Source organism: Salmo salar, chromosome ssa19 (genome assembly GCF_905237065.1).
Source record: "Salmo salar chromosome ssa19, Ssal_v3.1, whole genome shotgun sequence".
NCBI lineage: Eukaryota > Metazoa > Chordata > Actinopteri > Salmoniformes > Salmonidae > Salmo > Salmo salar.
The window spans coordinates 72,795,003-72,822,355 of NC_059460.1; the positions used below are offsets into that span (position 1 = coordinate 72,795,003).

General features: G+C 43.2%; 1 protein-coding gene across 1 annotated transcript in view; it reads left to right on the top strand.

Moving 5' to 3' along the window:
* The window catches only part of prkdc (protein kinase, DNA-activated, catalytic subunit), a 50,228-nt gene that overhangs the window by 10,391 nt on the left and 12,484 nt on the right, over nucleotides 1-27,353 (top strand). Inside the window, exons 17-60 of the mRNA XM_014159583.2 lie at nucleotides 111-229; nucleotides 478-637; nucleotides 1,025-1,090; nucleotides 1,195-1,314; nucleotides 1,478-1,637; nucleotides 1,805-1,911; nucleotides 2,001-2,091; nucleotides 2,534-2,697; nucleotides 2,957-3,109; nucleotides 6,665-6,772; nucleotides 6,998-7,224; nucleotides 7,358-7,452; nucleotides 7,666-7,768; nucleotides 7,894-8,027; nucleotides 9,534-9,764; nucleotides 9,939-10,165; nucleotides 10,513-10,721; nucleotides 10,945-11,077; nucleotides 11,273-11,431; nucleotides 11,753-11,956; nucleotides 12,152-12,340; nucleotides 12,490-12,594; nucleotides 12,951-13,118; nucleotides 13,712-13,839; nucleotides 13,933-14,140; nucleotides 14,522-14,703; nucleotides 14,899-15,067; nucleotides 15,705-15,770; nucleotides 15,867-15,930; nucleotides 16,058-16,206; nucleotides 16,524-16,664; nucleotides 16,969-17,088; nucleotides 17,257-17,400; nucleotides 20,094-20,245; nucleotides 20,372-20,506; nucleotides 21,073-21,184; nucleotides 21,283-21,410; nucleotides 23,132-23,281; nucleotides 23,465-23,638; nucleotides 23,830-23,928; nucleotides 24,012-24,222; nucleotides 24,542-24,725; nucleotides 24,918-25,112; nucleotides 26,780-26,895. Of these exons, the coding sequence (XP_014015058.2) occupies nucleotides 111-229; nucleotides 478-637; nucleotides 1,025-1,090; nucleotides 1,195-1,314; nucleotides 1,478-1,637; nucleotides 1,805-1,911; nucleotides 2,001-2,091; nucleotides 2,534-2,697; nucleotides 2,957-3,109; nucleotides 6,665-6,772; nucleotides 6,998-7,224; nucleotides 7,358-7,452; nucleotides 7,666-7,768; nucleotides 7,894-8,027; nucleotides 9,534-9,764; nucleotides 9,939-10,165; nucleotides 10,513-10,721; nucleotides 10,945-11,077; nucleotides 11,273-11,431; nucleotides 11,753-11,956; nucleotides 12,152-12,340; nucleotides 12,490-12,594; nucleotides 12,951-13,118; nucleotides 13,712-13,839; nucleotides 13,933-14,140; nucleotides 14,522-14,703; nucleotides 14,899-15,067; nucleotides 15,705-15,770; nucleotides 15,867-15,930; nucleotides 16,058-16,206; nucleotides 16,524-16,664; nucleotides 16,969-17,088; nucleotides 17,257-17,400; nucleotides 20,094-20,245; nucleotides 20,372-20,506; nucleotides 21,073-21,184; nucleotides 21,283-21,410; nucleotides 23,132-23,281; nucleotides 23,465-23,638; nucleotides 23,830-23,928; nucleotides 24,012-24,222; nucleotides 24,542-24,725; nucleotides 24,918-25,112; nucleotides 26,780-26,895 (6,459 nt within the window). The remainder of the gene's footprint in view (nucleotides 1-110; nucleotides 230-477; nucleotides 638-1,024; nucleotides 1,091-1,194; nucleotides 1,315-1,477; nucleotides 1,638-1,804; nucleotides 1,912-2,000; nucleotides 2,092-2,533; nucleotides 2,698-2,956; nucleotides 3,110-6,664; nucleotides 6,773-6,997; nucleotides 7,225-7,357; nucleotides 7,453-7,665; nucleotides 7,769-7,893; nucleotides 8,028-9,533; nucleotides 9,765-9,938; nucleotides 10,166-10,512; nucleotides 10,722-10,944; nucleotides 11,078-11,272; nucleotides 11,432-11,752; nucleotides 11,957-12,151; nucleotides 12,341-12,489; nucleotides 12,595-12,950; nucleotides 13,119-13,711; nucleotides 13,840-13,932; nucleotides 14,141-14,521; nucleotides 14,704-14,898; nucleotides 15,068-15,704; nucleotides 15,771-15,866; nucleotides 15,931-16,057; nucleotides 16,207-16,523; nucleotides 16,665-16,968; nucleotides 17,089-17,256; nucleotides 17,401-20,093; nucleotides 20,246-20,371; nucleotides 20,507-21,072; nucleotides 21,185-21,282; nucleotides 21,411-23,131; nucleotides 23,282-23,464; nucleotides 23,639-23,829; nucleotides 23,929-24,011; nucleotides 24,223-24,541; nucleotides 24,726-24,917; nucleotides 25,113-26,779; nucleotides 26,896-27,353) is intronic.

Sequence of the window (27,353 nt, forward strand, 5' to 3'; positions counted from 1 at the left end):
GTGTCCCGGCTTTAGCCGATTTAATAAAGGTGTGCCATGTGTGAAAATAATTGATATTGTAAACATATGAGGATCTCTCATTGATCAATACATGGTTTGTCTGGTCTTAGGGTCAGGATGACCAGATCAGCAGCAGTATGGTTCTGCCGTCCTCTGACCCAACAGCCCACCTCCTGCCCAACAAACCCAAGGACTTCACTGCCTTCATCAACCTGGTTGATTTCTGCAGGTACAATACCAGTCCCCATCCACTAGCCTGGTCCCAGATCTCTGTGTGCTGTCTGGCGTAACAACAACCATAGAAAGCGGCTATACAGCACAGATCTGTGACTTCGTTTTTTATTCAGTGAAGGGGGGGAATCCTCAATGCAGCCTAAATCATCCAGTGCTTTCAAGCCGAGTATTTGTATGCCCGTTTGGCACCTGAGTCTGTACCTCTAGTTACATTATGAGGCCTCTATCTGTTTGTCCTTGTAGTGAGTTGCTCCTGAAGAAGCGTCTGGAGTATTTTGGGCAGTGGGTGTACCCTTTGAGCCACGAGCTGATCCTTCAGTCCATAAGAGCCCCGCTTGTCAGTGGCTTCTACAAGCTACTCTCTGTCTCCATGGAAGTAGCCAAGAGAATCAAGTACTTCCAGGTAAACCGTGTTCTTCAATTCCATCCCATTATTATGCTTTGAAAATATGTTTGATATAATTTGCGCTGTATGCACTAGCAAATCCAGCGTCGTGGGTTTGATTCCCTCTTGGGTCATATGCACTATCTATTCAGTCACTGCACTGGATAAAAGTTTAGAACTAAAGGTTATATATGCCACGTAGATACAGCTGTATGTTCTACAACTTGATGGCTGATGTACATGTGATGTACATATGTGATGTACATGATGGCTGATGTACATGATGGCTGATGTACATGTGATGTGATGTACATGATGGCTGATGTGATGTGATGTACATCATGGCTGATGTACATGTGATGTGATGTACATGATGGCTGATGTACACTATACTTTTTTTAACAGGGTGTCGGACCCAAAAGCGCTCAAAGCAGCGCCTGCTTTGCACTCTTCTCAAAGTTTGGAAAAGAGGTACAGCACGACTACTTTTTAAATCCACTCTAAACGAGAAGAGCGGTGTTAAAGGCCATGTTGTTTGGTCAGAGTGATGTACTGGATGGTCGCTGTCTCCTTAGGTGGCTGTGAGAATGAAGCAGTATAAAGATGAGCTCCTGGCCTCCTGCTTGACCTTTGTTCTCTCCCTTCATCATGACATAGTTGCTCTGGACATCAAGGCATACATCCCCCCACTTCAGGTGGGTAGCTCCCTCTCATGAGGGTTTATTACTGGTTTACCTAAAACATTTCAACTCAACATATACCTACCTACCTGGTACTAAGTCATGTACATGTATAGGTGCTGTTTTCAATTCATCCCAATTGATGACTTAACCGCTCTCTGTGATTGGTGTACCCCAGGTGGCTCTGAAGCTGGGCCTGAGCCACGCCCCACTGGCCAATGCAGCGCTGGATGCTCTGGAGGTGTGGTCGTCACGTATTCCCCGAGACACCATGCAGCCATACTATAGGGAGATCCTGCCCCACCTCGACGGATACCTGAAAACAGCCGCCGCTGACGGTGATTTCACCTCGCTCTCCATCCATCCATTCTTGCTTTATCTCAGTCTAGAAAGGAAATTACAAAGAATATCTTCGTTCTATTTGGCTGTACTTCCCTCAGGGAATCTAACATACTTGTTTGTACGGTATGCTATAATTCTGTTCCCCTTTTTGTCTTGATTGCAGACAAAGATGAGAGCCCCTGGGAGGTGACATCTCTATCCACGGGAAAAGAAAAAGGATACAGCAAAGTGATGGCTAAGCTCCTGAAGAGATCCAAGAAGGTTGCCATGGTAATAAGTAGTAGGAGTCATTTTCCAGGCTATAAGTAACCGAAGCATAAGTTTCTCAGATATTAATTACAGGATGTTTTGTTTGTCAGGAGGAAGCTTCTCCCATTGCCATGGTGAGGAAGAGGGTGGTGCGGTTGCTAGGACACCTGGGAGGGCAGCTGAACAGGAATCTTGTGACCGGTGAGGATCTAGATGTATTTTGCAACTACCACTTTGATTAAACACGATGTGTGTGTGTGTGTGTGTGTGTGTGTGTGTGTGTGTGTGTGTGTGTGTGTGTGTGTGTGTGTGTGTGTGTGTGTGTGTGTGTGTGTGTGTGTGTGTGTGTACTGTATGTATACCTAATATGTGTTTCACAAGAGGCTGCTGAGGGGAGAATGAGTCATAATAATGGCTAGAACAGAGTGAATGGTATCAACCACATGTGTTTGATCTATTTGATACCATTCCGCTCCAGCCGTTACCACGAGCCCACCCTCCCCAATTAAGGTGTCACCAACCCCCTGTGATATGTTTGAACGTCTGCATATCAGCTAATTGTATGTCGGCTATACCCTCATATCTTTATATATCACCTTTGGTATGTTTCTGTAGTTTATATAGGATCTTATTCTCTCACCAGCGACCTCAGCCGAGGAGATGATGAAGAAGTTTGTGGCCTGGGACTCTGAGAAAAGACTGAGCTTCGCTGTGCCTTTCGCTGACATGAAGCCCGTCATCTACCTCGACCCCTTTCTACCTCGCATCACAGAGCTGGCGCTGTCCACAAGTGACAGGCAAACCAAAGTATGGCCCCTCAAACCTTGTAAACAAACATATATTTTACAAGGAATCTAGATAGCAAAAATGATCTGATTTAAGTATATATCTGATAGACCTAATAGTTTGGGACTGTTGTGAATGTGTGCAGATCCCTGAAATAAGTCAAAACAATATAGCTCTATACATGGCATTGAGTTGAATAGATCCAACACTTATCCAATGTGCACTTCTCAAGAGTTGTTATTAAACTTGTTACTGTGTGTTGTGTATGTACTGTGTTCAGGTGGCAGCCTGTGAGTTGCTCCATAGCTTGGTGGTGTACATGGTGGGTAAGGGTTCTCAGATGGTGGAAGGGAAGGAGGGCAGCCTTCCTATGTACAACCTGCACAAACGCCTGTTCCCTGTGCTGCTCCGGCTCGCCTGTGACGTGGACCAGGTTAGTCCATAAGTCTAACTCAATCAATTACATTTATTTTAATAAAGCCCTTGTTACATTAGCAGTTGTCACAAAGTGCTATACAGAAACCCAGCCTAAAACCCCCAAAAGTGTCTAGGAAAAACTCCCTAGAAAGGCAGAAACCTAGAAAGAAAACAGGCTCTAGCTGTGCCTGATGAACTTCAGACAAAACATCAGCTTAAGGCTTAATGTAGCCTTGATTTTTATATTTCAGTCATTTAGCAGACGCTCTTATCCAGAGCAACTTACAGGAGCAATCAGAGTGAAGTGCCTTGCTCAAGGATTTTTCACCTATCAGCTCAGGGATTCGAACCAACAACCTTTCGGTTACTGGCCTAATGCTCTTAACCGCTAGGCTTGATGTAGCGTTCATGACCACTTTGTAAGGCCTATATATACAGCGCATTTGGAAGGTATTCAGAGTCCTTCTCTTTTTCCACATTTTGTTACGTTTCAGCCTTATTCTAAAATGGATTAAATAAATAAATCCTCAGCAATCTACACACAATACCCCATAATGAGAAAGCGCAAAAAAAATTTTTTTTAAATGTTTGGAAATTTATACAAAATAAAAAACAGATACTTTATTTACCTAAGTATTCAGACTGCGATGAGACTCGAAATTGAGCCCAGGTGCATCCTGTTTCCATTGATCATTCTTGAGATGTTTCTACAACTTGATTGGATTCTACCTGTGTTAAATTCAATTGATTGGACATGATTTGGAAAGGCACACACCTGTCTACATACAGTTGAAGTCAGAAGTTTACATACACCTTAGCCAAATACATTTAAACTCAGTTTTTCACAATTCCTGACATTTAATCCTAGTAACAATTCCCTTAGGTCAGTTAGGATCACCACTTTATTTTAAGAATGTGAAATGTCAGAATAATAGTAGAGAATTATTTCTTTCAGCTTTTATTTCTTTCATCACATTCCCAGTGGGTCAGAAGTTTTCATACACTCAATTAGTATTTGGTAGCATTGCCTTTAAATTGTTTAACTTGGGCCAAACGTTTCGGGTAACCTTCCACAAGCTTCCCACAATAAGTTGGGTGAACTTTGGCCCATTCCTCCTGACAGAGCAGGTGTAACTGAGTCAGGTTTGTAGGCCTCCTTGCTCGCACACACTTTTTCAGTTCTGCCCAAATTTTGTTTATAGGATTGAGGTCAGGGCTTTGTGATGGCCACTCCAATACCTTGATTTTGTTGTCCTTAAGCCAGTATGCTTGGGGTCATTGTCCATTTCGAAGACCCACTTGCGACCAAGCTTTAACTTCCTGACTGATGTCTTGAGATGTTGCTTCACTATATCCACATAATTTTCCATCCTCATCATGCCATCTATTTTGTGAAGTGTCCCTCCTGCAGCAAAGCACCCCCACAACATGATGCTGCCACCCCCGTGCTTCACGGTTGGGATGGTGTTCTTCGGCTTGCAAGCCTCCCCCTTTTTCCTCCAAACACAACGATGGTCATTATGGCCAAACAGTTCTATTTTTGTTTCATCAGACCAGAGTACATTTCTCCAAAGAGTACGATCTTTGTCCGCATGTGCAGTTGCAAACCGTATTCTGGCTTTTTTTATGGCGGTTTTGGAGCAGTGGCTTCTTCCTTGCTGAGTGGCCTTTCAGGTTATGTTGATATAGGACTCCTTTTACTGTGGATATATATACTTTTGTACCCATTTCCTCCATCTTCACCAGGTCGTTTGCTGTTGTTCTGGGATTGATTTGCACTTTTCGCACCAAAGTACGTTCATCTCTAGGAGACAGAACGTGTCTCTTTCCTGAGCGGTGTGACGGCTGTGTGGTCCCATGGTGTTTATACTTGTGTACTATTGTTTGTACAAATGAACGTGGTACCTTCCGGCGTTTGGAAATTGCTCCCAAGGATGAACCAGACTTGTGGAGGTCTACAATTTTTTTTCTGAGGTCTTGGCTGATTTCCTTTGATTTTCCCAGGATGTCAAGCATAGAGGCAGAGTTTGAAGGCAGGCCTTGAAATTCATCCACAGGTACACCTCCAATTGACTCAAATTATGTCAATTAGCCTATCAGAAGCTTCTAAAGCCATGACATATTTTTCTGGAATTTTCCAAGCTGTGTAAAGGCACAGTCAACGTAGTGTATGTAAATCTCTGACCCACTGGAATTGTGATACAGTGAAATAATCTGTCTGTAAACAATTGTTGGGAAAATTACTTGTCATGCACAAAGTAGATGTCCTAACCGACTTGCCAAAACTATAGTTTGTTAACAAGAAATATGTGGAGTGGTTGAAAAACGAGTTTTAATGACTCCAACCTAAGTGTATATAAACTTCCGACTTCAACTGTAAGGGCCCACAGTTGACAGTGCATGTCAGAGAAAAAAACCATGCCATGAGGTTGAAGGAGTTGTCCGTAGCGCTCCGAGACAGAATTGTGTTGAGGCACACAACATTTCTGCAGCATTCAAGGTCCCCAAGAACACAGTGGCCTCCATCATTCTTAAATGGAAAAAGTTTGGAACCACCAAGACTCTTCCTAGGGCTGGCCTGCCTGGCCAAACTAAGCAATCAGGGGAGAAGGACTTTGGTCAGGGAGGTGACCAAGAACCCGATGGTCACTCTGACAGATGTCCAGCAAACCTTCCAGAAGGACGACAATCAGCCAGTCCTCAGTAAAAGGCACATGGCAGCCCACTCGGAGTTTGCCAAAAGGCACATTAAGGACTCTCAGACCATGAGAAACAAGATTCTCTGGTCAATTGAAACCATCATGGAACACTTTGGCCTGAATGCCAAGCGTCACGTCTGGAGGAAACCTGGCACCATCCCTACAGTGAAGCATGTTGATGGCAGCATCATGCTTTGGGGATGTTTTTCAGCAGCAGGAACTGGGAGACTATTCAGGATTGAGGGAAGATGAATGGAGCAAAGTACCGAGAGATCCTTGATGAAAACCTGCTCCAAAGCCCTCAGGACCTCAGCCTGGGGCAAAGGTTCTCCTTCCAATAGGACAACGACCCTAAGCACACAGCCAAGACAACGCAGGAGTGGCTTCGGGACAAGTCTCTGAATGTCCTTGAGTGGATTAGCCAGAGCCCAGACTTGAACCCGATCAAACATCTCTGGAGAGACCTGAAAATAGCTGTGCAGCGACCCTCCCCATCCAACCTGACAGAGCTTGAGAGGATCTGCGAAGAAGAATGGTAGAAACTCTCCAAATACATGACGCTTGTAGCGTCATAGCCAAAAAGACTCAAGGCTGTAATCGCCACCAAAGGTGCTTTAACAAAGTACTGAGTAAAGGGTCTAAATACTTATATAAATGTTATATTTCAGTATTTTTTTATTTGCTAAAGAATTAAACTGAATTTTGCTTTGTCATTATGGGTATTGTGGTTAGATTGCGTATCTTTTCTTTTTAATCCATTTTAGAATAAGTCTGTAATGTAACAAAATGTGGAAAAAGTCAAAGGTCTGAATACTTTCCGAATGCACTGTAGATGCTACAGAAATCATGTATTTGAACCTTTTTCTTTTCAGGTAACAAGGCAGCTCTTCGAACCACTGGTGATGCAGCTCATCCACTGGTTCACCAACAACAAGAAATTTGAAAGTCAGGACACAGTTGCTGTTTTGGAGGCTATTATGGTAATTCTCCCCCTACTGAATTTCAAATACTCTTTATTTTTAATAGAATATGTGAAACTGATAGCAAAAGTAGTTGCAACTGCAATGTTCTTCAAGGCTTTTGGTCCCATGTTGCCACAATTTGTCACAAATGTATTTCAACCAGGAGTGAATGTGTAAAACTGAAATGTACTTATTCTACAACAGTTGTTATGAAAGGTTGCTGACGATATAGTTTTTCTTCAGGATGGCGTGATAGACCCTGTGGATAGCACACTCCGAGACTTCTGTGGCTGCTGCATTCACGAGTTCATCAAGTGGTCCATTAAACAGACCACCCCCAAGCAACAAGAGAAGAGCCCAGCCAACATCAAGTCTCTGTTCAAGCGCATCTACAGCCTGGCCCTGCATCCTAATGGTTTTAAGAGGCTGGGTGCTGCGCTGGCTTTCAACAGTATCTACCGACTATTCAGGTAAGGTCTTATTTGATTCTGTGAAGCGTGTTAGTGCAGTAAATGGGACAGTCATACTAGGAAATAAAGGAAATGTGGCTAGATTGCCTACACTACAGACTGCAATTTGTTTTTGTTTGCTTTGTCTGTGCAGAGAAGAGAATTCCCTGGTGGAGCAGTTTGTCTTTGAAGCACTGGTGGTATTCGTTGAAAGCCTGGCACTGGCCCATTCAGACGAGAGATCCTTGGGTAAGGATTGTCACTAAATTCCTGTTGGTGCTGTCATTCAGTTAATGATGATGTTCAATATGAACAAAAGTCCACAAAATAATTAGGTTTTACCTGTGTCCAGAGAGGTCATAGTATACAGTTAAGGTCTTGAGGTGCTGAAATTCAACAATATGCATCATCACGCAAATCCATATCGCCATAAAGATGAATACAATCCTTCTACTTCCTTAGGAACCTTGCATCAGTGTGGAAGTGCTATTGACCACCTGAAGAGGATCATCAAATACAAGGCTTCCAACCTCAACCAGCAGAACACCAAGAGGCGGATTCCAAGGTTAGCAATGTACTAGGCTGGCTCTCTTTTGGGATGGTTGCATTTTCGACTTCAAGTACACGCAACTCCGTTTTAAAGCATTTTTGAATTGTATCATTTACTAAATCTTCTCTCTTTTCCACTAGGGGCTTTCCCCCTGATGAAAATGTGTGTTTGTCCGATGTTGTTATGTGGCTTCTGGAGCAGTGTGGGCGACCTCAAACTGAGTGCCGTCACAAGTGCATGGAGCTCTTCTACGAGCTTGTGGCCCTGCTACCAGGTGAACTGTCCTTTGTATCTGTTCTTCTGTAAAAAGACAAATGTGACAATAACACATTCTAACTATAGTATGTTTAAACATTTTATTTTAAACTTCTATTTATTAAGACACATTTAAATAAAAAAGGTAAAATATTTAAATGTGCAATTCAATGGCTTCGAGACAAAGGGCAAACACAATTGACCTGAAAAGTTGTTTATTTACGGCAATATTATTCAATCAGTCAATCAATCAAATTGACTTATAAAGCCCTGGCACCACACCACATTGCACATTTAAATATTTTACCTTTCAATTTAAATGTGTCTTAATAAATAGAAGTTTAAAATAAAACAGCAAGCAATATAGATGTAGAAGCATGGTGGCTAGGAAAAACTCCCTAGAAAGGCAGGAACCTAGGAAGAAACCTAGAGATGAACTAGGCTCTGAGGGGTGGCCAGTCCTCTTCTGGCTGTGCCGGGTGGAGATTATAACAGAACATGGCCATTAAAGCCAGATTGTTCTTCAAGATGTTCAAATGTTCATAGATGACCAGCAGGGTCTGGGGACAGCCAGGAGTCATCAGGTCAAGTAGTCCTGAGGCATGGTACTAGGGCTAGGGGGGGGGGGCATACTTACATTCACACAGGACACCAGTTAAGACAGGAGAGTTACACCAGATATAACAGACTGAGCCTAGCCCCCCAGGACATAGACTCTTGCAGCATAGATACTGGAGGCTGAGACGGGGGGTTGGGTGACACTGTGACCAGTGGTGTAAAGTACTTAAGTAAAAACACTTTAAAGTACTACTTAAGTAGTTTTTGGGGGTATCTGTACTTTACTATTTATAGTTTTGGCTACTTTTACTTCATTATTTTCTTTAGGAATGTAGTGTACTTTCTACTCCATACATTTTCCCTGACACCCAAAAGTACTCATTACATTTTAACAGGAAATGGTTCAATTCACACACTTCTAAAGAGAACATCCCAGGTCATCCCTACTGCCTCTGATCTGGCGGACTCACTAAACACGAATGCTTTGTTTGTAAATTAGTGTTGAACCGTGCCCCTGGCTATCCGTAAATAAAATAAAAACAAGAAAATGTTGCTGTTTGGTTTGCTTAATATAAGGAAGTGGAAATGATTTTTACTTTTGATACAAGTACTTTTAGCAATTCCATTTACTTTTGATACTTAAGTATATTTAAAACCAAATACTTTTAGACTTTTGCTCAGATAGTATTTTACTGGGTGACTTTCACTTTTACTTAAGTCATTTTCTATTAAGGTATCTTTACTTTTACTCAAGTATGACAACTGGGTACTTTTTCCACCACTGACTGTGACCCCGTCTGACGATACCCCCGGACAGGGCCAACCAGGCAGGATATAACCCCACCCACTTTGCCAAAGCACAGCCCCCACACGACTAGAGGGATATCAACAGACCACCAACTTACAACCCTGAGACAAGGCTTAGTATAGCCCACAAAGATCTTAATGAGTCTCTTCTTGTCTGTAGGAGAGAGGTCTCCATCCCAATGGCTGCAGGAGCTGTTGCAGCAGCATGGTGTGGGCTTCCTCATCTCCAGGCTGGAGGGTGGAGGGCTGCTCTCCCAGCCCACCCTCAGGTACCTGGCCGGCCCCTTCACCGTCAGGGCCGCGCTGCAGTGGATGGACCTGCTGCTGGCCGCCCTCGACTGCTACAACACATTCATTGGCCTACATATCATCAAGCCCCAGCAGATACTAGGTGAGTAAACTCACTGGTGAGCCACACTCGTATGATGAGGGACCTTGCCTGAGACATGAGTACTCGCTTTTAGCTCAGAGGGCTAACAAAGTAGCGTGACACACAGGAGACCTGGGTTTGAATCCAGTATGGTCACACTTGCATTTCGGTCACAAGTTTTTTCTTTATTCTTAGGCTCTGATGAGAAATCCAGCTTTTTGAATGCCTTGGGGTTCTTCCTTGCTGAACTGGCCACCAAGGAGCTGGAGGCAGCAGAGGGCTGTTTCAGAGCAGGCCAGAGAATCTCCCTTTTCAGTCCCAGAGAGAGAGACCAGTACAACTACAGCAAGTGCACCATCATCGTACGACTCATGGAGTTTGCCACGGTGGTACTGGTCAAATGCCAACAGGACTTTTGGAAGGTGAAGGCTTACTTTATGTATATTTTTGGATTTGTAGACATTTATGGGCACCTTGTTTCTGTGCTAGTGTCCAACAAGACAAAACTCTTCCTGGAAAATGTATGTACATAACCTCTAAATTGCTGACAATTCCCCCATGCAATCACAAGCTACATGTATTCTTGGGGGAGGATAAAGTGTCAGAAAAGTGTCAAATGTATCCCTTTATCATTTTAATGCCCACTGTCTCGCTGTATTGTTGATTACGTATTGTATCATGGGTCTTCGTTTGCTGCCTTCTAGAAACTTGCAAGATAATTTACTTGTAGAAATAAACTGATAAATACCTGTTTTAACCCTGTCCCTAGCTACTGGAGAAGGATCTGTTTGACTCTGCCTTTTTGGAGCTGGTGGCTCTGACTGTCTGTGAGCCCTCGTCTATCGGCTTCAACATGGCTGACCTGGAGGTGATGAAGCGCCTGCCAGAGGTGTGTGTTCCCCTGCTGAAGGCCCTGCTGGTCTCACCCTACAGAGAGGATCTGGAGGACAGCCTCAGGAAGAGGATATCCCAGCAAAGGTCTGTATGGTGTTGCTTAGTCCTCTGTTTAGGTTAAGATCAGTTCAGTCCCAAACCAACCCCTAGACCATTGTCGTTTCTAAGTAGCCCTTTAAACATGTTAGGTAGACAACTATGGGCTTTATAGGCGTTCTATCATTAATTTTCTTCAGGAAATCATCAGACCAAAGAGCAAATCATAGTGTAGGAATGATGATTAATAATGGGTTTGTGTTGTCTTCAGAGTGGAGGACTTGTGTCGCGTGGACCTTTACCATCCAGACACTCGTACCAGCCATGCCAATATGGAGATGCTTCTCTCTGCCTGCAAACAGATTCACAAAGCAGGCTTCCTCAGCTCCCTTCTGCACAGCCAGGTACTCTTTCTTTCTCTTTCTCTCCTTACCCCTGTCTTACTGATCTACCTGATGCTGCTGAAACATTTAGGCCCAGCTTTACTAAGGCCAGAGTTCAATTGTTGTCTTGTAGTGCACAAATAGTAAATTTGACACACCTTCCCTCTTGTTGAAATCTCTTCAATATGTGACTGTTCTCTCTGCTGTATGTTAAAGGATCTCAGTTACTCACAGTCCCTGGGATCCAAACTCCTCCTCGCGGTATACAAAGGCATTGCCCCCGGAGAGGAGAGGAAGGCCCTCCCTTCCATGGACGTGAGCAGCAGGAGGCTAGCCGACGGACTGGTGCAGCTGGCCTTCTCCCTGGGTGGACAGGTTGGAACCACCTAGCCTAATCCAGTCTTTCCCCTAGATTGTTTTGCAGGCTTGGTACTAAGGCCAACAGAGCAACATCCATGCCCTCTGGCAGTTTGCTGCTTACATGGCAGGCTTGTTTCTTTTTCATCTTTTTGTAAACAAACAATGTATAGCTTCCAAATATGTTTAAAACTTTAATCTCGTAGATAGTCAATGATTGTATTCATAGCTCCAGCTATGAATTTGAGAGTGGTCACAGATTGCGGTTTGACTCAAGTACTTCATCAAACTCTGTCTCTGCTGCGCTTACCTGTTTGTGTTCTGTCGTCATTCTGGCAGAGTGAGCAGCTGGTAGAGCTGCTTTTGAACACAATCATGCTGTCTGTGCCTCTGGCGGGCAGCCGCAAGCAGAACTTCCTCAGCTTCTCTCATGGAGAGTACTTCTACAGCCTCTTCCAGATGACGCTCAATGCAGAGCTGCTCAGTAACCTGGATACCACCGTAACGCTGCTCATGAAAGCCGCCACCCAAAACCCTAGCATGGTGAGTAGTAGTGGTCTCCTCTAATAAATTATTTAGAATCAAACCTTCGTTCAAATGTCAGGGGTTGGGTTGAAAGCAAAAGACACATTTCCATGACCTACCAAGAAAATGGACAAAGTATATCTCTCTCTAAGCAAGATGACCAAAAAGTGTTGTGGAATACATTTGTACATTTCTTTGGTGTCCTTGCTACAGGTTAGCGTGCTGCTGAACGGCATGCTGGACCACAGTTTCCGGGAGCGCTCGATGAGGAAGAGCCAGGGCAGTCGGCTGGTGGAGCGGGTACTGCAGAGATGGGAGCTGCTGAGGCCGTGGTGGGGCAGCAACGCCTCCACGTCAGAAAGTAAAACCGCCACCCTCACATTGCTCTCCAAGGTTCTACAGGTGCAGCATAGCCAGAGATATAGGCTTATTTTCATCTTTTTAAACATGTTTTCATTGTATTTTTGGACCCAGGTTTTAGCTCGTGTTTAACCTATATGAGTTTGTCTAAACTGTTCATTCTAACTATATGTATATCTAATTCTGTGCAGATTGATTCGTCTGTGTGCTCCAATGCCGGCCACCGAGGATTCCAAATGGTGTTCTCCACGTTCACTACTCTCATCGTTGACATGGCCCTGCCGTTGAATCTCAAGGTAAAGCATTAAGGTCGTTTTATCAATTGAATCTTCCTAATTTTGTTTCTTGGTATCTAAAATTATTTATATTTTTTTAAAGCCCTGTTTTACAAGGTATGTTCACTGAAAACCGAGTTGCTGGGGATGGGAGAAGGGTCATTTGGTAGCTGTGGATAATTAACTGGCTGTGGTAACATGGATGGCCAGGTTGGGAACATAAGCCACACTACAATACTAAGTCCTTAATCTTGTCAACAAGTGCTATGGGATTGACTCATAGTCATGGAAAACTGGCTTACCTTTAGTCAAGGGAAGAGGAAAAATGTTAATCACTGTTTTGAGTGAACTATCCCTTTAACCCCACCACTCTTCAGAGCCAGGCACTGATCATGCTGCCATTCTTCACCACCCTGCCGGAGGAGCCCCTGACCCAGCTGCAGACGTCCCTGGAGGCCCTGGTGGCATCCCATTTCCCGATGCAGTCAGACGAGTTCACCTGCGGCTCCCTACACCGCAACAACTACATGGACTGTCTTCGAAAGGTAAGGTCAACCAGACCTGGGTTCAAAAATAGTATTTAGGGTATTTCAATTACTTTCAAAGACATTTGGAAGTAAGTATTTCAATATTATTTATTTGAAAATACAAGTAGTTGAATATTGGAATGTATTTGTAATACACTTGGAAAGTATTTGAAAATACTCAAATACACTGACTGAAATACATTCCCATGCATTTAACCTAGGTATTTATAGATAGTATTTAACATACTAACATACTACAAAAATACTTTCAAATATTTCCAATAGAAGTAGTTGATTCGGGACACATTATTTGAACATACTCACTACACAAAAAATATATAATTTAAAAAACAAATACTCAAATACACCTATATTTGAACTCTGGTCTGCCATCAACTTTAATGGTTAAGTCCAATTCTCTCCAACATTGTTCTTACACCAGTCCACTTTAAATCCATAAGGGGGTGGAGAAGTGGACACTTCGGTATACCAGTAGTGTTTTAATGGCTCAGTTGGTGGGCTCATAGTTCTGGGTTTGATTCCCGCCACATATATTTAATGATATCTTGAATTATTCTTGTACATTTATCATGAATGTCACTCCTTTTCAGTTTTTGGATGCCCTAGAACTCTCTCAAAGTTCTCTTCTGCTGAAATTAATGGCCGGAGTTCTGTGCCGTGATACAAAGCACATTATGGAGGAATTGTTCCAAACGTGTTTCCAAAGAATTGCTAGACGGTGAGTGAGGCACTTATTTCCCCCACCGTGTTTAGATCAGTGTTGGTTTCTCCAAGTGTAAGGTGGATTGAAAACTGTTTTGTGTGTGAGCAGGTCCAGCGATGAGCGGCTGGTGCAGCTGCTATGCGCCGTGTACAAGACCATCCAGCAGGGTGACGTGCCTGTCCCCTCCATGCTCCAAGCCATGCTGGAGAGAGTGCTGCTACCGTTAGCCTCTTACTGCAGCCCTAAAGCCCTGGCTGAATTCTTCAGCGCTAACGTCTCTGACATCTTGGCGGCGCTGCTCGCTCGCTTCACCAAGGTCTGTTGGTTGCTTTCTTGTTATCTGTATTTAATATTCTGCAGTGTTTTACCGTGGTGGAACTTTAATGTTAAGTGTAGAGAGCTTTGGCTTTTGTGGAATCTACAAGGCTCATTGCTTTAATCTGCTATATGGCCGGACATGTGTGCTTTACTGAAAAAGTCTGGAAACATTTTTAAATAACATAGAGAACTTAGTGTTTTGGTGTAGATCTGTTGTCACGTGTAAGGCTTGAAATGTTATTTGAGTTAGCCTAATTAGAAAATGTATTTTCTTTTTGCAGATAAACTTAATCCTAACGGAGCTTTTTCTGATGTTCTCGTAGAGTTGAAAAACATTTTAACCGTTTAAAAAAAAAAAAACGGACATTTTTTTTTTCAGTCCAACGAAGCGGCTTATGAGGCCCAGTTGATTAAGAAGAATGGCTGCTACAAACTGATGGAGTTGCTCTACTCTCGTCTGCCTAAAGAGGAGGTTTACTCCAAAGACTCTCAGATCAACCAGGCCTACTGTGGAACCACAGTCAGAACAGAGGGCAACGAGCTGTCAAAGACTCTCATCAAGTAAGTCCACCGACAAGTTGTATCTTTTTAAAGGTGCTATCCATAAAATGTTCCAATATAGCCATCCATTAAATATATATTCACCCCTAACTTGTCAAGGGGTACAAAATAAATAAAAATGGTACTCAATGAATTTCTCCAGTCGTCTAGTTTAATCTGTTTGTGTTGCTAAATCCAGTTGTAATTTCCCTTTAGGTCATGCTTCGAAGCCTTCACGGAGAACATGACAGGAGAAACTCAGCTCTTGGAGATCAGGAGGCAGTACCATTGTGCTGCGTATAACTGTGCCATCGCAGTCATCAGCTGTAGCTTCAACGAGACCAAGTTCTACCAAGGCTTCCTCTTCACAGAGAAACCTGAGAAGGTGATACAAAGTAGCCTGGTCCCAGATCTGTTTGTGCTGTATAGCCAATTCCTATAGTCATTGTCATGCCATACTAAAGGGTTAATTCAACCAAACTGCGTTGCAGATTTTATCCAGTTGTATATTTAAGCAGTAATTCCCGAGGGGGTGTGGTTTATGGCCAATAAACCACGGCTAAGGGCTGTTTGTCAGCACGACGCAACGTGGAGTGCCTGGACACAGCCCTTAGCCGTGGTATATTGGCCATAAATCACAAACCCACGAGGTGCCTTATTGCTATTATAAACTGGTTACCAATGTAATTAGAGCAGTAAAAATAAATGTTTTGTCATACCAGTGGTATACGGTCTGATATACCACAGATATAATCAGCATTCAGGGCTCGAACCACCCAGTTTATAATACAAGTTATACCATGGCATTGTTGAATACTTGTTTCTGATTGGCTTGAAGGGTATTCTAGAGTGTGCATTATAATATATACACTCAGTTTATAAAAACCTATAAACGATGTACTTTTGTCCTGTGATGAAATAACATTTCTAAATGGTATGGGTATAGAAGTACCAGGCTCATCTCACATTATCAATTCTACAATACAAATCAATAATGTATGTTCTTCTGTTCTTTCCCCCAGAATCAATTCATATTCGAGAATCTCATTGATACCCAAAGGACGTACAGATTCCCTATTGAAATCGAGGTATATTGTTTTCTTTTTCCCACTGATGAGATGACATCAGTGAGTAATCGGAGTGGTGTCAGTAATCTGAGCATAGCCTTCTCATTCTCCCTATAGGTTCCTATGGAGAGGAAGAAGAAATACGTCATGATTCGGAAAGAAGTGAGCGCGGAGAACGGAGGTAGGATGAATCTGCATCTCCACCTGATATTCAGTTGAGGTTCCTTAGTATACTTCACGTTACATTGTTGGAAGTAACAGTTGTCTCTATATTTAACCTTTCTATCCGTGTTGTCTCTGCCCATCAGAGGAGCCAGTATACCTCTCCTCTCAGTCCTACATGGCTGACAGCAGTCTGAGTGAGGAGATGAGTCAGTTTGACTTCTCAACCGGAGTCCAGAGCTTCTCCTACAATTCCCAGAATCCTGCGGGGCAAAGTTGCACAGTCAGGAAGAGGGTCAGTCCGACCGCTGTCTCTCTCCATGCACCAGGGTTGCTTTTACATGGGTTAGGGTTTGAGTGTATCCATGGGATAGACTCTTGTCCCATCCCCAAACAGACCCCTTACCTTTATTATACACATTTTATAAGTACATATACAATATTTAAGATATCCTAAAGATATACTGAGTTAATACTTAGTGGAAGCACCTTTAGCAGAAGGAACAGCTGTGTGTCTCTTTGGATATAAATATACACAAAGAGCGTACAAACTCATTTGCACTGTTGTATCTTTTTATTTGGTATGTTTGACTGTTTTTGGAATTACCTTAGGAGCGAGCAGAGACCATTTCGGCTCAGGAGGAGACGGCGGACCTGGAGATGGATGAACTGAACCAACACGAGTGCATGGCGGCCATGACGTCTCTGGTGGGCCACATGCAGAGGAACAACATCACTCCCAGAGTTGAACAGGTCTGCTCCATTCCACTGCTTCATTCCACACTGACCACTTAGCCCCTAAACCCCAGGCACTCTTGTAGATCTGAGAAGATTTGATAGATATAAGCATTATTATGGCTTAATCTTGCCCTCTGGTCGACTTTTTGCAATATCGATTCCACATATCCAGTCCTCATCAGATCTACAGGGAGTAGGGGCTGGGGGTGGATTTGGAATTCTGCACAAATCTGTCTACTGCAGTTGGAGAAAGGTTGATAGTATATTTTTAGGATTTGGACCCATTCCAACATGTTGTCTTGTCTTCTGTGTGGTCTAGGGAAGCGTACCCAGTGAACTCCCACCCTGGATGAAGTTCCTGCAAGGAAAGTTGGCAAATCCAGCCACACCGCTAAATATCCGACTTTTCATCGCAAAGCTGATAATCAACACAGAGGAGGTGAGGCCACCCATCCATCCATCCTCTAACAATATCTGCCAACAATTTATTTTCCCCCTGAGTTTACCCTTCCTCATTCCTGTTTTTCCCATTTGTATTTCAAATCAAGATTGGCAGGTATGGTTCCAACATACTGTTTCTGATGGTCTTGACGCTGTTGTTCTGCAGGTTTTCCGTCCATACGCCAGGCTGTGGCTGGGGCCGCTCCTACAGCTGGTGGTCTCTGGGAACAACGGGGGTGAAGGGATCCACTTCATGGTGGTGGACATAGTGGTCACAGTGCTCTCCTGGATTGGCCTGGCCACCCCCAAGGTTCTTACCCATGTCTTCTTTTCACCCCTTTTCTCATTGAGCTACATTATATATACAAACGTATGTGGACACCCCTTCAAATGAGTGGATTCTGCTACAGTGGCAAGAAAAAGTATGTTAACGCTTTGGGATACCTGGATTTCTGCATAAATTGGTCATCAAATTTGATCTGATCTTCATCTAAGTAACAACAATAGACAAACACAGTTTGCTTAAACTATTAACACACAAACAATTATACATTTTCATATCTTTATTGAACACACCGTGTAAACATTCACAGTGCAGGGTGGGAAAAGTATGTGAACCCTTGGATTTAATAACTGGTTCACCCTCCTTTGGCAGCAATAACCTCAACCAAATGTTTTCTGTAATTTTGGACCATTCCTCTTTACAAAACTGTTTCAGTTTAGCAATATTTCTTCTGTTGAAGCCATTCTGTTGTTGATTTACTTCTGTGTTTTGGGTCGTTGTCCTGTTGCATCACCCAACTTCTGTTGAGCTTCAATTGGTGGACAGATAGCCTAACATTCTCCTGCAAAATGTCAACAAACTTGGGAATTCATTTTCCCGTCGATGATAGCCAGCTGTCCAGGCCCTGAGGCAGCAAAGCAACCCCAAACCATGACGCTCCCTCCACCATACTTTACAGTTGGGATGAGGTTTTGATGTTGGTGTGCTGTGCCTTTTTTTTCTCCACACACAGTGTTGTGTGTTCCTTCCAAACAACTCAACTGTAGTTTCATCTGTCCAGAGGATATTTTGCCAGTAGCGCTGTGGAACATCCAGGTGCACTTTTACAAACATCAGACGTGCAGCAATGTTTTTTTTTTGGACAGCAGTGGCTTCTTCCGTGGTGTCCTATGAACACCATTCTTGTTTAGTGTTTTACGTATCGAAGACTCGTCAACAGAGATGTTAGCATGTTCCAGAGGTTTCTGTACGTTTTTAGCTGAAATTCTAGCATTCTTCTTAACCTCATTGAGCATTCTGCGCTGTGCTCTTGCAGTCATCTTTGCAGGACGGTCACTCCTAGGGAGAGTAGCAACAGCGCTGAACTTTCTCCATTTATAGACAATTTGTGTTACCGTGGCCTTTTAGAGATACTTTTGTAACCCTTTCCAGCTTTACACAAGTCAAGAATTCCTAATCTTAGGTCTTCTGAGATCTCTTTTGGTCGAGGAATGGTTCACATCAGGCAATGCTTCTTGTGAATAGCAAACTCACACTTTGTGAGTGTTTTTTATAAGGCCAGGCAGCTCTAACCAACATCTCCAATCTCATCTCAGCACGCATTTACTGTGAACACTGAGGCTGTACCAGCTTTAAGTTACAGTTTTAACAGTGGCCAAGTAGGCATTTTTTCTGTTTTGATCATAATGTAGGCCCACCAGAGTGGCCTACAATTTAAAAAAAAAACAATGGAGAAAATGCATCCCATAACATTTTAACATGGAAATAGCTGTTCTATCATTCAGCCGACAGTAGCAGCCAATGTGTGCTGTTCAATGTAGGCCTACATTCCATGAGACTTTTGAAAAAAAACATACAGTACAGGGCTTAACCTGTTTATCCACTCGTCCTTCAGACAAGGAGGTGACTGAAAATGTTGTTGTGTTTGATGCTAGAAACCACTTTACAAAATAAAATGCATTATTATGCCCATACCATTATTACAGAGAATCAGATAAATTATGCTACCTTCTGCCTGTTGGCTATTTAGCTTATTCAAGCCTGTCTCAAAATACAACACTGCCCCTTTAAGACAAAAAAAAACTTTTTGCCTGACACCCTTTTCAAAGAGAAATGTACATGTTTTGTGCTCTTGTAGGAAGCAATCACTCTCCTATTGCTGTCTACAAATGATCTATAACTAGGCTATTAACTCACTGGCTACATGCAGCTCTTGCTTTGATCTCAAAACAAGCACATCTACTCACGACTACAGCTGTAAACACAGTCCAGCTCAAATTAAATGACACAGATCCATATGGCAATGGTCTATTTGCATATAGGCATTCTGCAGCTCTGAATGGTTATGCTGCACCTTACTTTGACGCGTTCTACCTAAGACAAAATCTCTTGCATAGTTTGTTTTGTTTCAGTATGTTGCATAGTAAATGGCTAATATGGTGTTGATTCGATCACAATTGCCATAGTAAAGGGAAACGTTGATGGTGTTAACTAACAGGGAAAACTCTAGAAAGTTGAATGAACTTCAATCTTGTGCTTCTCTACGTGGGCTGATATTTCTTCTGAGCTCTGTGCGGTGTTCCCAGCGCGGCAGTCTTGGGCTACTGCACGCCCGCGCTCAGCTAAGAGGGAACATTGACCTCAACCCCATCGAACACCTTTGGGATGAATTGGAATGCGAGCCAGGCTTAATCGCCTAACATCAGTGCCCCGACCTCAGTAATGCTCTTGTGGCTGAATGGAAGCAAGTCCCCGCAGCAATGTTCCAACATCTAGTGGAAAGCCTTCCCAGAAGAGTGGAGGCTGTTATAGCAGCCAAAGAATTACCAACTCCATATTAATGCCCATGACATTGGAATGAGATGTCCGATGAGCAGTCGTCCACATACTTTTGGTCATGTCGTGTACTTCCAATACAGCATTGTTTCCCCTACTATGATTTTGCCCCCCCCCCCCCATAGGGGAAATATTGCAATACAGTCTTTTTTTTGTTATCCCAGGGCAACACCAGAGATGAAGTCCTGGCCAATCGTCTGCTGGAGTTCCTGATGAGGAACAGCTTCCACCCCAAGAGGCCCGTCTTCAGACACAACCTGGAGATCATTCGCACTGTGGTGGAGTGCTGGAAGGACTGTCTGGACGTGCCCTACAAGTGAGAATGACCCTAGTACAAGCATTTAATTTCCTTTCCCACTGATTTCCCCAAGCTTTTGAAAACCTTCTCAAAAAAAAGTTAACTATCCTTTTAATATCAACATGCGTCCTCTTTGTTGCTCAGTCTGATCTACGAGCGTTTCTGCGGCACAGACCCAAACAGTAAAGATAACTCAGTAGGACTCCAGCTGCTGGGCATCGTTCTGGCCAACAGCCTCCCTGCCTACGATGCCAGGAAGTGTGATATCGAGTACGACAGGTAAATGGGCAACCTGTGTGCCTGTCGAGAAAGTAAACGAATGCATCAGCTGATTAGATGGAAGATGATGAGATTGATGAGCATGATTGTGGTTATGATGATGATGAAGAAGATTATTATGATGATGGTGGTGATGATGATGATTGTGGTTATGATGATGAGCATGATTGTGGCTATGATGATGATGATGATGAGCATGATTGTGGTTATGATGATGGGGATTGTGGTGGTGATGAAGATTATTATGGTGGTGGTGATGATGATGATGATGATTGTGGTTATGATGAAGATTATTATGATGGTGGTGATGATGATTGTGGTTATGATGAAGAAGATTATTATGATGGTGGTGGTGATGATGATGATTGTCGTGATGATGATGATGATGATGATGACTATTAGTATTATTAGTAGTAGTATTATGGCATGATTTACCTTACTATTGTTGACCTTATTTTACCTGGTAAACGTGATTGAGAACCCATTCCTCCATTGTGAGTGTTGCATTGAATGAGGGTACTGAGTGTTTCAGTGAATAAGGCCTGACTATGTGAAATGTGTTGCAGGTATATCCAATCCCTGACCAACAACCTGGCCTTCACCAGATATAAGGAGGTCTACTCTGCAGCTGCTGAGATCATCGGTCTTATCTTGAAGAACATGACTGAAAAGGACAGTGTATGTAAACTTGTCGTCTTGATAGTCCTAAACCCAAATGATGGACTTCATTTACTTTTTATTTGAACATGATTCAACGTGTTCTTTGTTTCTTTCAGCAACCTGATGCATCGCTGCTCAGTCTCACTGTAAATAAATTAACAGATCTGAAGAAAAAAGACCTGGATGACAAATTCATTATCTGCTTGAGCAAAGTTTCCAAGCACTTTCCTCCCTTTATGGACCGGTAAGAGTAGTGTTTTTATCTTGTAACTTCCTGAAACACCATGATCTAGTAAGCTAGTTCAGCCCAAGTCCATCAGTGCCTTAGGCGCCAAAACTGAAGTAAATAATTTAGCCAATTCACTAGTTACAAAATTAACTGAGTTAAAAGTGAAGCTGCACTCCTTCACTGTCATACATTTCCAACTTACTTTGATAATGCTCCTTTTGTTAGGAAATGGCAAAGATTACAAATATTTGTAGATAAACATCGGGTCACCTCAATTAGAATGGATTCTGGAGGAAGACTTCCTGGCTGGTTTGCTCTAATCAAATCTGGGCAATTTACCCAGTTATTTTAATACACAAAGCTACTTTCTAAATACACAAAGCAGCTTTACAGTGAGGGAAAAAAGTATTTCATCCCCTGCTGATTTTGTACGTTTGCCCACTGACAAAGAAATGATCAGTCTATCATTTTAATGGTAGGTTTATTTGAACAGTGAGAGACAGAATAACAACAAAAAAATCCAGAAAAAAACGCATGTCAAAAATTTTATAAATTGATTTGCATTTTAATGAGGGAAATAAGTATTTGACCCCCTTTCAATCAGAAAGATTTCTGGCTCCCAGGTGTCTTTTATACGGGTAACGAGCTGAGATTAGGAGCACACTCTTAAAGGGAGTGCTCCTAATCTCAGTTTGTTACCTGTATAAAAGTCACCTGTCACAGAAGCAATCAATCAATCAGATTCCAAACTCTCCACCATGGCCAAGACCAAAGAGCTCTCCAAGGATGACAGGGACAAGATTGTAGACCTACACAAGGCTGGAATGGGCTACAAGACCATCGCCAAGCAGCTTGGTGAGAAGGTGACAACAGTTGCTTTGGGGGTGTTTTTCTGCTAAGGGGACAGGACAACTTCACCGCATCAAAGGGACGATGGACGGGGCCATGTACCTACCGTCAAATCTTGGGTGAGAATCTCCTTCCCTCAGCCAGGGCATTGAAAATGGGTCGTGGATGGGTATTCCAGCATGACAATGACCCAAAACACACAGCCAAGGCAACAAAGGAGTGGCTCAAGAAGAAGCACATTAAGGTCCTGGAGTGGCCTAGCCAGTCTCCAGACCTTAATCCCATAGAAAATCTGTGGAGGGAGCTGAAGGTTCGAGTTGCCAAACGTCAGCCTCGAAACCTTAATGACTTGGAGAAAATCTGCAAAGAGGAGTGGGACAAAATCCCTCCTGAGATGTGTGCAAACCTGGTGGCCAACTACAAGAAACGTCTCACCTCTGTGATTGCCAACAAGGGTTTTGCCACCAAGTACTAAGTCATGTTTTGCAGAGGGGTCAAATACTTATTTCCCTCATTAAAATGCAAATAATTGTAACATTTTTGACATGCGTTTTTTCTGGATATTTTTGTTGTTATTCCGTCTCTCACTGTTCAAATAAACCTACCATTAAAATTATAGACTTATCATTTCTTTGTCAGTGGGCAAACATACAAAATCAGCAGGGGATCAAATACTTTTTTCCCTCACTGTATGAGAGTTTGTAAACATTTCGCTGTACTGTTTACACCTGTTGTATCCTGTTCACGTGACAAATAAAGTTGATTTTGATTTGACTTACAATAATGTGTGTTTGTGTGTGTGTGTGTGTGTGTGTGTGTGTGTGTGTGTGTGTGTGTGTGTGTGTGTGTGTGTGTGTGTGTGTGTCACACTTGTGTGTCTATATTAGGTTTGTCAACGTAGTGTCCTACCTGCTGCCGAAGCTGCACGGCATGTTGAAGACCCACTGTCTGGAGTGTGTTTTCAGCCGGGCCGACGTCATCCCAGACATCTACCTGCTGCTGAAGACCAAGGGATTCACCCAGATCATGGCCCACAGGTTTTCCCCCTACACACACACACACACACACACACACACACACACACACACGAGGCCTGGACTAAAAAGCATGGTTAATTGGAGAATCTCCAGTGTAATTGCTTTTTAGTCCAGGACCAGCCTTAATCAGTGACACACATAAACTCTGGTAGAAACCACATGACGTTGTTGCCGTTCTCCTAGGGATGAGGCGAGACAGAGAGTGTGTCTGGACATCATCCACAAGATCCTGGCCAAGCTGAAGCCAGCGGAGCTCCAGGAGGTCCTGGGAGCCGTCACAGCATTCATCTCCCACCCCTCCCCGGCCTGCAGAGAGAGGATGTACCACATCCTCATGTGGATTCAGGATAACTACAGGTTGGTACAGTGCTCATTTTAGGACAGCCTCACCGCATTGATTCAATCGCCATGCCTCACATTCACACATAACAACGTTTTAGTTCCTATTTGGGCCCCACCCCTATGCCCCTATAATTGCTCTAATGTTGATGCTCGGGAAATTACGGATGAAATGATTGTGAAAGGATAACGAAGTCATTTGTTTTCAGTGATGTAGAGAGTCAGTCTGACAGTGTTTCGGTGGAAGTGTTCAACGAGGCAAAGGAAACCCTGCTTCAGGGACTTACCGATGGAAACCAAGGGCTGCAGTAAGTACTTATCTTACATGTGGCATAAAAGTCATTGATCAATAAGTAGTGTCTGTAGCATTCTGCCTCCCCTCAATCTGCAGGCTGTACGTGCGTAACTTCTGGAGCCACGAGAAGCGCCTGCCCAAAGCCACGCTAGAGCGCATGCTGGCGTTGCTGCACTCTCTATACTCTAGTCGCATCGAGGAACACTTCCTCAGTCTGGCCACTAACCTGCTCCTGGAGATGACTAGCCAGAGTCCAGACTACACACGCAACATGTTTGAGTACCCGCTGTCCGAGTGCAAGTTCCAGGTCAGGAGACTGTGACCACCGTTGAAATCAAAGAACTTATTTCTAGATCATTCTTTCTGGATTGTTATTTTGAGAACATTCTATTTCTATGAAGTGACTAATATAGGCTTCAGCCTGCAAAGAATGCACATTTTGATAGATGTACTTTAACAAAACAATGTGACAGAAAAGTACATTCAAATGTATATTTTCAGGTTTATTAGATTTAAATGTGAATTCCACACATGATCACAAAAGACACAAACATCTACTACTGTGGGGAAATCTGCAATAAGATTGTAGAGCAAAGTGTTTTGATGACGTTTTCTCTCTCTTAAAGGACTACGTGATTGATTCGAACTGGCGTCTCAGGAGCACCATCCTAACCCCGATGTTTGTGGAAACTCAAGCCACACAGGGAGCCACGCAGGGCCCGGAGAGCTCCACGTCTCAACCAGGGACCGTGAGGAACCAGCTCCGAGCAACACAAGGCTCATTGGAGTTCAGCCAGACTCAAGCTCCAGGTATGTACGTCCCCTTTCCTTCAAAAAGCCTTTGAAACTGAGGTATTCAGTTGGTTGGGGTATGGGTGTGAGTTAGCTATGACTAACCAGCTGTAACTAACTAATTGTTAGCTATACATTTGAGTTAACTAGTGTTTAGCATTTTTGTGTGGTTACGTGCGTTTTATATTGTTTTGTTTCCCTGTATTTCAGGCCGGCGCTCCGCCTATAACTGGTTGACCGGCAGCAGCGTGGACACCCTGGCTGAGTACTCGCTGTCCTCTGAGTCCCTTTCCGCCCTACTCGTGTTCGACAAGAAGAAGCCGGCTGCTTGGAGGCCCACCGGGGAAGGCTTTGGCACCAGGCGCCTCGCCTCGCCTTCTGACGAGGGTGACAGCCGCAGCAAAGGCTAGTCTCTCAAGTTTCATACTACCATTTGATGTTATTCCTTTTCTTTAACCTCTATGGGCTAGGTGGGACGCTTGCGTCCCACCTACTCAACAGCCAGTTGAATCCTGTGGCGCGTTATTCAAATACCTTAGATATGCTATTACTTCAATTTTTCAAAAATATGACTATTTTACACCATTTTAAAGATAAGACTCTCGTTAATCTAACCACACTGTCCGATTTCAAAAAGGCTTTACAACGAAAGCAAAACATTAGATTATGTCAGCAGAGTACCCAGCCAGAAATAATCAGACACCCATTTTTCAAGCTAGCATATGTCACATAAACCCAAACCACAGCTAAATGTAGCACTAACCTTTGATGATCTTCATCAGATGACAACCCTAGGACATTATGTTATACAATACATGCATGTTTTATTCAATCAAGTTCATATTTATATCAAAAACCAGCTTTTTACATTAGCATGTGACTAGCATGTGACTAGCATTCCCACCGAACACTGCCGGTGAATTTACTAAATTACTCACGATAAACGTTCACAAAAAGCATAACAATTATTTTAAGAATTATAGATACAGAACTCCTCTATGCACTCGATATGTCCGATTTTAAAATAGCTTTTCGGTGAAAGCACATTTTGCAATATTCTCAGTAGATAGCCCGGCATCACAGGGCTAGCTATTTAGACACCCAGCAAGTTTAGCACTCATCAAAGTCAGATTTACTATAAGAAAAATGTTATTACCTTTGTTGTCTTCGTCAGAATGCACTCCCAGGACTTCTACTTCAATAACAAATGTTGGTTTGGTCCAAAATAATCCATCGTTATATCCAAACAGCGGCGTTTTGTTCGTGCGTTCTAGACACTATCCTAAAGGGTAAATAAGGGTGGCGAGCAAGGCGCAATTCGTGACAAAAAAATTATAAATATTCCATTACCGTACTTCGAAGCATGTCAACCGCTGTTTAAAATCAATTTTTATGCCGTTTTTGTCATAAAAATGCGATAATATTCCGACCGGGAATCTGCTTTTAGCTAAACAGACAAAGGAAAAGAAAGCATTCGGTCGAAGCGGGCACGCGCCTAAGCCCATAGTACTCTGAGTGGCCACTTGCCAAAAGCGATAAAGTGTTTCGGCCAGAGCCTGCCTCGATATCGTTCAGCTTTTTCCCGGGCTCTGAGACCCTATGGAAGCCGTAGGAAGTGTCACGTTATTGCACAGATCCTGAGTCTTCAATAAAAAGAGCCAAGATGAAACACTACTTCTCAGACAGGCCACTTCCTGCTTGAAATCTTCTCAGGTTTTGGCCTGCCATATGAGTTCTGTTATACTCACAGACACCATTCAAACAGTTTTAGAAACTTTAGGGTGTTTTCTATCCAAAGCCAATAATTATATGCATATTCTAGTTACTGGGCAGGAGTAGTAACCAGATTAAATCGGGTACGTTTTTTATCCAGCCGTGTCAATACTGCCCCCTAGCCCTAACAGGTTAACAAGGACAACACAATAGTCTCAGAATGAACATGGACCAGGACATAATTTTTTGTTTCATTGCAAAGAAAACCTTTTTCTCCAAATGTTTTCCATTGTGTGCACTTATGGATACTGTATGTCTATCAGCTGTCAATGTCCTGTTTGTCTGCTTCTCTTCAACAGCTCAGAGTGAGCAACGCGCCGACATCCTGAGGCTGAGGAGACGCTTCCTCAAGGACCAAGAAAAAGTCAGCTTGGGCTTCGCCAAGAAGGAAATACGCCACCAGAGACAGGAGAAGGCAAGCGTCAAGAAAGACCCTTTTTAAGTGAAGGGGTTATACAAAGAGTGTACAAAACACTAGGAACACCTTCCTAATATTGAGTTGCGCCCCCCCTTTACCCTCAGAACAGCCTCAATTCGTCAGGGAATGGACTCTACAAGGTGTCAAAAACATTCCACAGGGATGCTGGCCCATGTTGACTCGAATGCTTCCCACAGTTGTGTCAAGTTGGCTGGATGTGTTTTGGGTGATGGACCATTCTTGATACACACGGGGAAACTGTTGAGCGTGAGAAACTCCGTAGCGTTGCAGTTTTTGATACACTCAAACCAGTGCGCCTGGCACCTACTACCATACCCTGTTCAAAGGCACTTAAATATTTTGTCTTGCCATTCACCCTCTGAATGGCACACAATCCGTATCTCGAGGGTAAAAATCCTTCTTTAACCTATCTTAACTGTCTTTAACTTCTCTTC